General features: G+C 36.1%; 1 protein-coding gene across 1 annotated transcript in view; it reads right to left on the bottom strand.

Annotated features, from left to right (window-relative positions):
• Positions 1 to 12,016, bottom strand: part of clstn2b (calsyntenin 2b) — a 286,166-nt gene that overhangs the window by 67,234 nt on the left and 206,916 nt on the right. The window contains exon 7 of the mRNA XM_083547861.1: positions 8,295 to 8,552. Within this exon, the coding sequence (XP_083403987.1) occupies positions 8,295 to 8,552 (258 nt within the window). The remainder of the gene's footprint in view (positions 1 to 8,294; positions 8,553 to 12,016) is intronic.

Here is a 12,016-nt window from a genome sequence, read left to right as displayed (position 1 = left end):
TCGTCCTACTACTCGCTACACATCTCACCTTGTTATTAGAATTGGAAGATTTTTATTAATGAGCTTCAATTGTCTTTGGTTTGCCTTTTTTTTTTTCTTTTACTGTAAAATGTGTAAAAATATACACATTGATTCAGTTTTATTCAAAGTAGTTGTAGATACAAACTGAAATTTGTTGCATATTTTTGGGTATAGCTTTTTTGGAACGTGCTGCCTGTAGCGTCAGAACCTTAGAAGAGGCAAAAGCTTGATTATGATGTCATTTATAGTAAATCAATAAAAACAAGTAAAATGTTATCTGGAATAATTTGGATTTTTTTTTTAGTATTTCAGTAAAAACACAGTCCTTTCTTTTCCTGCCCTGTCCTGTTTTCCTTCCCTAACCCTAACCCTTGTCTCTTTTACATATATATTCTCTCTGTTTCTTTCAGTTTATTTCCACTAGATGTACTATCTTTTCATTTAATTTCCTTTCCATTCTTTGTTCTTTCCCTTATTTTGTGTTTTTCCATTTTTTTTCCTTAAAGTAATTTTCAATAGTTTTCCTTTCCTTTCTATTTTATTGTCCTTTCCTTTCCTTTCCTTTCCTTTCCTTTCCTTTCCTTTCCTTTCCTTTTCTTTCCTTTCCTTTCTATTTTATTGTCCTTTCCTTTCCTTTCCTTTCCTTTTTATTGTCCTTTCCTTTCCTTTCCTTTCCTTTCCTTTCCTTTCCTTTCCTTTCCAATTTATTGTCCTTTCTTTTCCTTTCCTTTCCTTTCCTTTCCTTTTCTTTCCCTTTCCTTACCTTTCCTTTCCTTTTTTATTGTCCTTTCCTTTCCATTGTCCTTTCCTTTTCTTTCCTTTTCCTTTCCTTTTTATTGTCCTTTCCTTTCCTTTCCCTTTTATTGTCCTTTCATTTCCTTTCCTTTCCTTTCCATTTTATTGTCCTTTCCTTTCCTTTCCTTTCTTTTTTATTGTCTCTTTCCTTTCCTTTTTATTGTCCTTTCCTTTCCTTTCCCTTTTATTGTCCTTTCCTTTCCTTTCCCTTTTATTGTCCTTTCCTTTCCTTTTTTTTGTCCTCTCCTTTCCTTTCCCTTTTATTGTCCTTTCCTTTCATTTCCTTTTCTTTTATTTTCTTTCCTTTCCTTTATATTGTCCTTTCCATTCCTTTCCTTTCTATTTATTGTTATTTTCTTTCCACTGTCCTTTCCTTTCCCTTTTATTGTCCTTTCCTTTCCCTTTTATTGTCCTTTCCTTTCCTTTTCTTTTCTTTCCTTTTTTATTGTCCTTTCCTTTCCTTTCCTTTTTATTGTCCTTTCCTTTCCATTGTCCTTTCCTTTTTATTGTCCTTTCCTTTCCTTTCCTTTCCATTTTATTGTCCTTTCCTTTCCTTTCTATTGTCCTTTCCATTGTCCTTTCCTTTTTATTGTCCCTTCCTTTTTATTGTCCTTTCCTTTTTATTGTCCTTTCCTTTCAATTTTATTGTCCTTTCCTTTCAATTTTATTGTCATTTCCTTTCCTTTTTTTGTCCTTTCCTTTCCTTTTTATTGTCATTTCCTTCCCATTGTCCTTTCCTTTCCTTTTTTATTGTCCTTTCCTTTCCTTTTTATTGTCCTTTCCTTTCCTTTTTATTGTCCTTTCCTTTCCTTTTCCTTCGCTTTCCTTTCCCTTCGCTTTCCTTTCCTTACCATTGTCCTTTTCTTTCCTTTTCATTTTATTGTCCTTTCCTTTTTATTGTCCTTTTCTTTTCATTGTCCTTTTCTTTCCATTGTCCTTTTCTTTTTATTGTCCTTTCCTTTTCTTTTTATTGTCCTTTCCTTTCCTTTTTTATTGTCCTTTCCTTTCCTTTTTATTGTCCTTTCCTTTCCTTTTTATTGTCCTTTTCTTTTCTTTCCTTTCCATTTTATTGTCCTTTCCTTTCCATTGTCCTTTCCTTTGTATTGTCCTTTCCTTTCCTTTTTATTGTCCTTTTCTTTCCTTTCCTTTCCATTTAATTGTCCTTTCCTTTTTATTGTCCTTTCCTTTCCTTTCCTCTTTTCTTTGTTTGCTTTCCTTCGCATGCAAGGAAGTGTGGAGTGTGTTCTCTTTTTTTGTACCTGTTTTTTGAATACTTTTTTTCTACCCTGTTTATCATGTTATTATTTTGAACTTGCTTTGTCTGGAGTAGTTTTCACAGCAGGACACTATAATTTGTGTAAGAGAGTCCAGTCATCTCTCCCTGAGGGGATGCACCGGCTTTCTCAATTAAAACTGGATGTAAGCGAACACCTCAAAATTGTGTTTATGGCTACTGGGGATATAGTAAGCTAAAAGGAAAAAAAAAATAATTGAGCATCTAGCATGAATAAGGACATCATTATGTACTTTAGAAAGGAAAGTGTAATAAAGGAGCAAGCTGTGAGAGGGATTTGGGGAGAAGAGACATTTGTACTGAGAACACCCGCAATGTGGAACATTTCTTGGAGTCCACAATTCATGTCTAATAAAAGAATCACAAAAGAGCTTATTAGATTTGGGAACTATGGCAATGATCCCCTCTGGGTTACAAAAACTGAAACCTTTACATTACCTGGATGAAAGTATTGGGACACCTGACTTGGTGCTGACTTTGGTTCTTCCCCAAACTGTTGCCACAAAGTTAGAAATACAGAGTACACAGTTGTATAGGATATTTTTAGATGCAGGAGCAAAACCTTTTCCCTTACATTGAACATCGAGGCCCAAACCTCTCCAGCATCTCAATGCTCCTGTGTACACCATATAAAGTGAGCACCATGCAGATGTAGTTTACATGAAATGGAGTGGAAGATCGCCACTCCACCTAAACCTACATCAGTATCTGCCTTTACCAACACCATTAAGGCTGAATGGCAAATTTCCACAAAATCTAGTGGAACATTTTCTCAGAAGAGTGGAGGTTGTTATAACAGCAAATAGGGGAAAACATTTTAAATGGAATGCTCAAAATGAACTTGCACATCTTATGGTCAGGTGACCACAAATTTTTGTCCATATAGTGTATTTTCATCAGGTGACAGAACTCTAAACACCCAGTAAGATTAGGTGTCATTGAGAATTGAGAATGCTAAGAGTATGAGTTACGTTGAAAGCAGACATGGAGATAACGAAACAAAAAAAAAAATGTCATGCCCCAAACAGATGTGGGGAAAGTGAAATAGAGTGAAAAGATGAATATTGCAAAAAGTAAAGGGACTAATGCCGAAAGAGTGGAGTGTGTGTGAGTGTGAGTGTGAGAGAGAGAGAGAGAGAGAGAGAGAGAGAGAGAGAGAGAGAGAGAGAGAGAGAGAGAGAGAGAGAGAGAGAGAGAGAGAGAGAAAAATATAGAGCATTCATGGCTATAAAAGCAAGCTGGAGTTAACACCATGGATCTCGAGGAAGGAAACTATAATGAGACTGGTAAAGAGCCTAAGGCTCCACAGGAGGTAGGTGACTCTCACAAGTCATGCAACACTCCATTACCTGAGCCACACAGTAATAATGAGCATGATTATACAAGTCACAAAAAGTCATCTGGAAAGTGAAAAACCTGAAAACAGTGTTGAACATGTTTTAACCGATAATGAGAAAAATGCAGAGAATGTGGATGGCGGCAAATGTTTCGTTTTCACGGTTCAAGCGTTGTCGTCATGTGCAAAATTACAGACTACAGAAAAGTTCTCACTTGCATACGGATTTTGCCGAATTGAGTGTTGTGCTAAAGAACATATGCTGCTCTATTAAAAGAAGCAAATGTCAAAGTTAAGGTAGATTTTATCCAGACATTGCATTGAGGGGAAAAAAAAAAGAGATTTCTGATTTCTATCCCAGAGGCACAATGGAATATTGGTATAATATTTCCCAACAGAAATGCTTCGTGTTAAAGTAGTTCTTTGAAAGCAGATTGGAAGGGTAATAAGTCTCATAATGAAACAAAATGAAAAAGATGTGCGTTAGTGCTGGTCTGATATTAGCTTGCTTCTTTTACTATGCTTCTATGCTATGCTTTAACATTTCTTGAAATCTTTATGGCCATGGAGGTATTCACGGAAGGACCCTTATAACATTAAAGGGCAAGAGGTAAGACAAAACAAACAATGCTGCCTGATTATGTCAATCTAAAATATAATAAAAAAAGAAAATGGAATTTTTTCAACAAAAAACAGCAGGAAGTTCTGACCTTTGCCACATTGCATTGAATTACATTGCAGTAAACCATGCATTTAAACTTTTTTTATAATATGTGCTTTAAACATTTGAACATTTGAGAGGAGAAGAGATTATATAGTGGAACCCACTTATCTCGACCTCGGTTAACTCGACAACCCTATTAAGTCGATGTTTTTGAAGTGGAACCGCCGAACATCGCGGATTCCCCCCCGATCCTGCCGGTGTTCATTCTATGCTTTTGCTGCTCATCCCACGTTCTCCCGTGTGCTGTTCAGCGCCGTGCTTCTACTTTCGCCTCCCGTTCATCGCATAACATTTAACAACAAAAGGCATATGTGCACTAACTAACAGCAGAGATTCACCAGTATACAATACAACACCTGTAGCAGCTGTAAGACTTGATTTTTCCCCAACTTTCGCGAGTTCTTCTGCGGCTGCACAGCGCCGATCGAGATAACCGACGTTAAATGGCAAATCCCCCCCTTGTGCTCGAGATATCAGGGTTCGGCGACATAAAAAAGTCGACATAACCGATAAAAAATGCTTAGACAAAGCGAGAATTTGGCGGTTCCACTTCAAAAACGTCGACTTAATAGGGTTGTCTAGTTAACCAAGGTCGAGATAACCAAGGTCGAGATAAGTGGTTTCCACTGTGTGTATGTATATATATATATATATTTATAAAGACAGAAATAATGAACAACCACACATTTCATTCTCTGCAACACTGTAAAGTATTTCAGAAATAATTTTAAACGAGTGTTACAAGGTAGGAATCCGTGCTGCAGGGCTGGACAGGTCATATATCAGAAGAGCAAGCAATAACAGAATCACAGCTGCTTATATTGTTCCCTGTAGCATATCAGATCACTATTTCATTACTCACACAAATAACTCTGTCACAAATTTCACCAAGAAGTCCATATTGGAAGTACAATAAAAACAATCTGAAAATGACTGAAATCTAACTGAGAACAAATGTCAGAATTCTTTAATAAATAACTCTATATATCAGAGTAAGGGGAAAAATCCAAATATTTTGTAAAAATCATTCACCGAAAAATTATTCACCCCTTTACCTATAAACAAATATGCAAACAAACACACAACCAAATAATAAATAAAAAAATAAGGTGTGTCATAATGCCAAATGATGTCAATAAAAATGCATTTAGAAATATGCCTTAACAAAAATACCCAAACATAAAGAATCATGCATATCAATAAACTATCAAAAAAAAGTCCAGGTCAACAGGACATTGTCCACCAAAAACCACGATGTGGGTAAAGACGTGCGTCCAAGAAGCCATGAGTAAAACTCAACATGATGCTATTACAACATACTTTACTGTGGGGTTTAATGATTGCAACAGCTAAGCAAAAAGTACAGAGAAGAAAAACAAACAAACCCGACCACAAGACCATATTCATCTGTCTGCTACACGCCAACATGCATTTTGATAATTTTTTATTTATACACCTTACCACTCTTCCCATGTTACCATGTTTTGTCGAGTGTCCAGACTGTGTTTTTCAGTGAAAACTCCTCCCATACAGATGTCAAATTTAGATATTTTCAATTACCTTGGGTCCTTGGTTGCTTCTCAAGCTAATAATCTCCTTCCCAAGCTAATACCTTTTAGGTAGATGGTCTTTTCAGGCAGAATCTCAGTTGCACCATGTTGATTGTTTAATAGCAAAGCCCCAGAGGAAGTTCCGAATTTGGGTTATTGATGTTATTTTTTAAGAATGCACTAATAAGATGATGGGCTTCTGGGAAATGGAGATCATGTGGCTGTTAAACCGAATTCATGTCAATTCCAGTCAACTAATTATGTGGCTTCAGGTAGCAACTGGTTGCATCAGAACTAATTTTTCGAGGATCACAGCCACAAATCTGAATAATTATCACTCAGACACACCCTCATACCCACACACACAGATACACACCAATATTTTGAATTATTTGGTGTAGATAATCCCAGTTTCACTTTCAAGTTGGTGAATGCATATACAGTAAGAGGGCCTTGGCAGAAATGTTGAGGAAAAACGCAAGCCCTAGAAAATTCAATGCAAGTCAGAACAAACAGTGAACTGGTAAGAAAAAACTATTTTTTTACTACTCTTTTTACTTTCTGCTCTATCCCTTTTCAACCTTGAAGCAATCACAAACCAAACAAATGAAATACACCTCTTGAGCTCTTCCAAATGGTCAAAAATTTCAGATCAAATAAAATGTGAACAGTTTGTTTGATTCCCTCAGAGTTCTTTAGATCAGTGTATATTAGAGCTATTGCATCAGATCCCCAGATTACAGGAATTGCAACATGAAAAACATGGGCAGAGCCTGTTATAGTACTTTTTCAAGAACTGACTGGAAGACTTCACCAAATGAAAGCAGATTGTGCACCTGGCATTGATACCAGTGCAATATGATTATATGAAGTTATTATGGCAAATAGTGGGCAAAACCATTTAAACGTGCCTTCAAAATTGTTTTAAGGATGCAGTTCTTTCAGAAGGATGTCCATCTGCTCTAAAAGCTTGGTTGACATAAATATGTTACCTGAATCTTAAAACCTCTAGGACTATACGCTGTTGGTCATGTACTTAGTCAAAACCTTTTCTAAATCATCTCATCCATAAAGTCATTATTATTATTTAAAGATAAATAGGGCTGATATAGGGTTGTTCATGGATCTGCTCTATAATTTCTTGTCTTAAAGCCAATTATTTTACACACCTGCATGCTGAATTGTACAAATTGTGGATAAAGTTCTTCTTAAAGAAAGCAATACTTTATCTTCCTGTCCATTAAGGAGGACAGGGACGGATTATTAGGAGCAGCAAGGCTATTTGCCCTCTACAGGCAATTCAGAGGGTCCTCTATCACTAGCAGAAGAAGTAGATGGATGTCACTGGTGTCTTGCTGAACACAGTGGGTTTCACAGGTCTCTGTTTTTTTAGAGACTATGAATAAGCTGGACCTAAATTAACTGCTTTTTTGCACACTGCAAATAAATCAGGTTGTCTCTGTTTAGAGGGGAAAATCAGCATATCTGGGTTATTGGCTTTCAAGGATTTTAAGCACCTTTCAGCCAGTTGAGATGCTGAGTTTACAAAAGTTGCAAAACTGCCCTGAAGTTAGAAAAGTACATCATCTGAGAGAAGGCAGACAATGGATTTCACTGGATGCACTGAAGGGAGGTTTTCAATCTGTGCAAACTTTTCATCAGCTCTTTGAAGAAATAGAAAGACGCACTATTTCGGGTTTCACAAGGAGACTGAAGGTAAAGTTCGATTTTTTCAGAACACAAAAAGCAGAAGTGTACAATACTGTCCGCTTTTAGAAAGAGTTATACCACGTTAGGATGAAGGTCTTTCAAGGCACTATGTGGAACCTTTGCAGTCAAAATGGTCTGTGTGAGTTTGGGGCAGTCACTTCACCAAAAGCAAGCTGGAGGTTTTAACCACAAAAAAACATAAAACATTGAGAGAAGGACTGGTGAGATGGACTGATGAAGGATACACATTTTGTGGCACTCTGACATCTTATTTATTCATCCATTCATTCATTAAATGTGACTGGAATTGTATACAGGGCCTGGAAACACTAGCAATATGGCTGACTAGATAAAAACATGATTACATAAATATATAGTGTAGGATTATATCCAGTACAAGCCATGAAAGGACCGATAATGAGGTGTTTAATGCCTGAATATGCCTATAGGCTTGAGTCCAATTTAATAAGGTGAGAAGATATCCATGGTGAAAGTTGACAATTTAGAGATGAGGCACATACGTGAAAATTGATTTTTTTTATGTATTTATAATTATCTTATTTATAGACACATATGATATGATAAATTTACAGGTTTTATGTCTATCAGATCAAAATAATTTTACTTGAGTTTTTCTCTGTCTCTATGTAGAGTTCCTCTGGTTTCCTCCCCTCTCCCAAAAACATGCCAGAAGTAGAAATGACTTAAGATGAACTGCCCATAAGTGTAAATGAGTGTGGTATCCAACTCATGGTGTGTTCTCGCCTCATGCCCAGTGTTTGTTCCACTGCAAACCAGACCAAAGATCAATTATTAACAACAAACGAATGAATGAACACAGTCTTCCTCATTCTCTTCTCTCACCTGTTTTATCCGAGTTACAAAGCAGCGTCTCTTTCTCGCCTCTCAGTCCAGGACTCGGCCCGTGCTTCATCCATGTTGCTATAGTGAACTGATCAGTCAAGTTCTGCGGTGCCACCCAGCCAGGAATCTTGGCTGCTTGCCGTCCATCAAATCGGAATATGAGCTCACTGTCGCGCCCTCCATCAGTCAGCAGTGACATTGTCCAATTAAAAGCGGCGCTGGGGGCGGGGAGAAGGTCAGTGCTGCCTGAAGAAGCTCCTAGAGTGTCACCAAGGCAACAAGACAACACAGAGGAATGGTTAGCAAGCGCTGATTGAATGTAAATTGGCTATAATGCTTGAAATGCAAGTATAGATGATGAAAGCGTTCATGACACTGAATAATTGTATAATGTATAATTACTTTGGAGCTAAAAAAAGGAGGTTTTTGTGCTATCTGTACAGAATATAAATAATTTTTCAATTCATAATTAAATTCTGAACTTGGGATTTTGAGTTGAAGCAGCAATAAAAAAATGTATCAATTTGAGCATGTTGACAAAAGAACATCTAATACTTATACCTATCTATAATTTTATTAGATAATAGTGGATAACCTTCATAGTAAAACCCATTGAGTGCAGTCATACAACTGTATGAAATACTCTGAACGTACATGAATATTTTTACATTATTTATTCTATTTGCACTCTGTTTGTCCTTTGTCTTTTGCCTTGCACCTCATATTCCATCTTGCCTCTTTGCAAATTAGCGTATAAATATTATGTACTCGAATCTCTGTATAGACACCTGATATTTACTGGATATTTTTATTTTTTTTTGCTCATTTCTCTGCACAATGAACCTCTAAATTTTCACACAATTTCATTGGCATTAGCTGGTGTATACTTACTAACTCCAATTTTCTTTTTTTAGAACATATATACTTAATATTTTATATACATATATATATATATATATATTAGCACTTCTGCATGTTGTTGGTCAATGAGTTAAATCTAGTCTGATATATAATTCATTGGAAAAAAAAAGGACCAAAAAAAACCAAGCAAAAAACCCATATAATACATTTTTATATTTACACACAAACATTTAAATAAAGCACAATGAATAAACAACAGAACAGCATAGATAGAAGTCTGAACAAAAAAAATCTATGTATGTTGGTCGATCTATCCATCAAAAAGATTTCATAAGCTCTGAAGATGTTCATAAGCTTTGCATAAATAATGGTGAGGGATTTATGTGACGCTTATGGCGAAATCTTTTTTTTGTTGTTGTTGAGAAAATCATCTTTCACTAACAGCACATTCATAAACCAGTGAGAGATTTTCTTTTACATGTCTATTACAGTTCTAACCATTAAACTTGCATGGGATTGAGATGAGGGAACTGCTAAACCCAATGCAAAATGCAGAATTGATTTCCATTTCAGGTTCATCACTTACAACAAATGTTTATCTGCCAGGTTTACAATAATATCCTTGTTTCTATAGTAACAGCTCATTCACAGGAAAGATTCTTAACATAATCTAATAATAAAAAAAAAAAAATATATATATATATATAAGTCGTTGTGTAACAAAATCTAGTGAAAGTTTCCAGAAGAAGCTGTTTATGTAACATGTATGGAAGGAGTCTCCAGTTTTAGAGATTTTTGTACTTACTGGAGTTCTTTAGTAAAATGACAAGCTGTGTTTTATGCATTATCATCAACAATGGATGGGAAGAAAGTGACTGGAAAGGTGCGTTCATAGCTGCCATAATGTAAGTAATGTTTCACAACATTTACATTTACGGCATTTAGCAGGTGCTTTTTTTAGGGGCCACTTATAACCAAACAGTAGAGAGTTAAGGGCCTTGCTTAAGGGCCCAGCAGTGGAAGCTTGGTGGTGCTGGGATTTGAACCTGTGACCTATTGTTCCAGAGATTAATGTCTTACTACCTACAGCATAATTGTAAAAGAAAAAAAAAACTGAAAAAAAAAAAAAAAAAAATTTGTCCTTTAATAAATACAAACCTCTGCTATTGAAATGAAATATGAGTTGAGATAAAAATGGAAAAAAAAATAAATAAATCAGGTATGTCGTCCATTTATAGAAAAAACAATATTTTTCTATGCTGGCATTTTTATAGTAAAAAAAACTAATGTAACTAAAATATTCAAACTTAAACTGTATTAACAAATGATAACCGAGAGCCAGCTTTCATACCATGCGACTTCAAAAAGTAACTATTGATATAAGCCTTGCATACATTCTCCATTACTTTATAAATTACATATGTATTCTTTAGAAATGTGTTATAAAGTCCTGATAATAAAGATAGCCACATTCACTAAAGGTGTGTTTCAAGTCTTTACTCCACCACATGATGCCAGACCTCAAAGGAGAAAACGGCAAACACAAACACCACCACATGCACAGAATCAGCAACATGGACACCTAATAACAACACTGCCACGTGCACCCGAGGCACATGCACGGCGAAGCTGGAGGGCAATCATCACTCTCACTCGCCTCATTTGGCAGTTCTTTTGGGGAGAAATGAAAAGCTGCAGAAAGCAGAGCTATCAACAAAACCAAGCTTATGAGCTGCTGCTGCTGTCTCTCTTTTACTTTCCCCTGCAGATGCGCCAGGACAAACCCGCCCGCTCCCTTCAGCCCCCCCAAAAACCACCACAGAACAAATTTAACAGACTTCATTTCAACCATGCAGAGCTAAACTACCACGTTCGCTGTATCTCTTAACCTGCATCTGTAAATAAACATACCCCCCAGGGATTAAATTGACTCCAGAGTCCCGAGTGTAAGTCTTCACGCTAGCGTGTTTGCCCAAATCTATCATGACACAGACACAATGTCTGAAAGCAAGCACATATACAGTTGTCAAATCCTGCCACAAGGACAAACACTCGCTGAGGATATGCTGTCAAGGGGCATTTTACTGACATCTATGCAAATGTGTGTGTTCATGTGCTCAAAGAGTTGAAGCCTTGAGATGAATATTTGAATTGAACGGCTCTGGATAACGTGTGGTCACAACAAAATCCAAGTTACTGTTAACTTAGTAACTCTCAAAACAGCTTTAGAGAGATAATTAGCTCTCAAATTTAGAATTTAAATGTTAGTACATATAAGTTTAGTGCCTATAAGTTCATCCCTAATGAGCAAGCCAGTGGTAAAGAAAAAACCCTGAGATGGTATGAGAAAGAAACCTTGAGTGGAACCAGAGTCAAAAGGCAACCAATCCTCATCTTGGTGGCACCTAAATGTGCTGCCTTATGTGAGTGGGCTCATGCCATTTATCAAAACAGTGTCCTCTTTGAAAGCACTAGCAGGAAGAACATCCTTTAGAATAGTCACAGGTGCCAGATGGGAAGCAAACACAGCCACATATCCATTGTATATACAATCACAGCTGATATACAATCACAGCTAATACATTAAATTCCCTAAAAATACAGGATAGTTTAAAAATAAATAAATAAATAAAAAATCCAAATAACCTAAAAAAAACAAAAAAACAGATGTATCAGCATTATTGGGGTTTTCAATGAGCTGACATTGATTTCTAAACCAATCGCTTGGGCAACAGGTATAACTGTTGGTCTATATTAATGATTTGTTATTTTATTATTATTTTTTTTTAACTCATTCAAATGAACTCCTATAGCTGAAGAACCACATAATTCCTAATTAAAACAATAAATGTTTTATTAAA

This window comes from Silurus aristotelis (genome assembly GCF_946808225.1).
Source record: "Silurus aristotelis genome assembly, chromosome: 8".
NCBI lineage: Eukaryota > Metazoa > Chordata > Actinopteri > Siluriformes > Siluridae > Silurus > Silurus aristotelis.
This window is presented reverse-complemented; position numbering and strand designations above follow the sequence as displayed.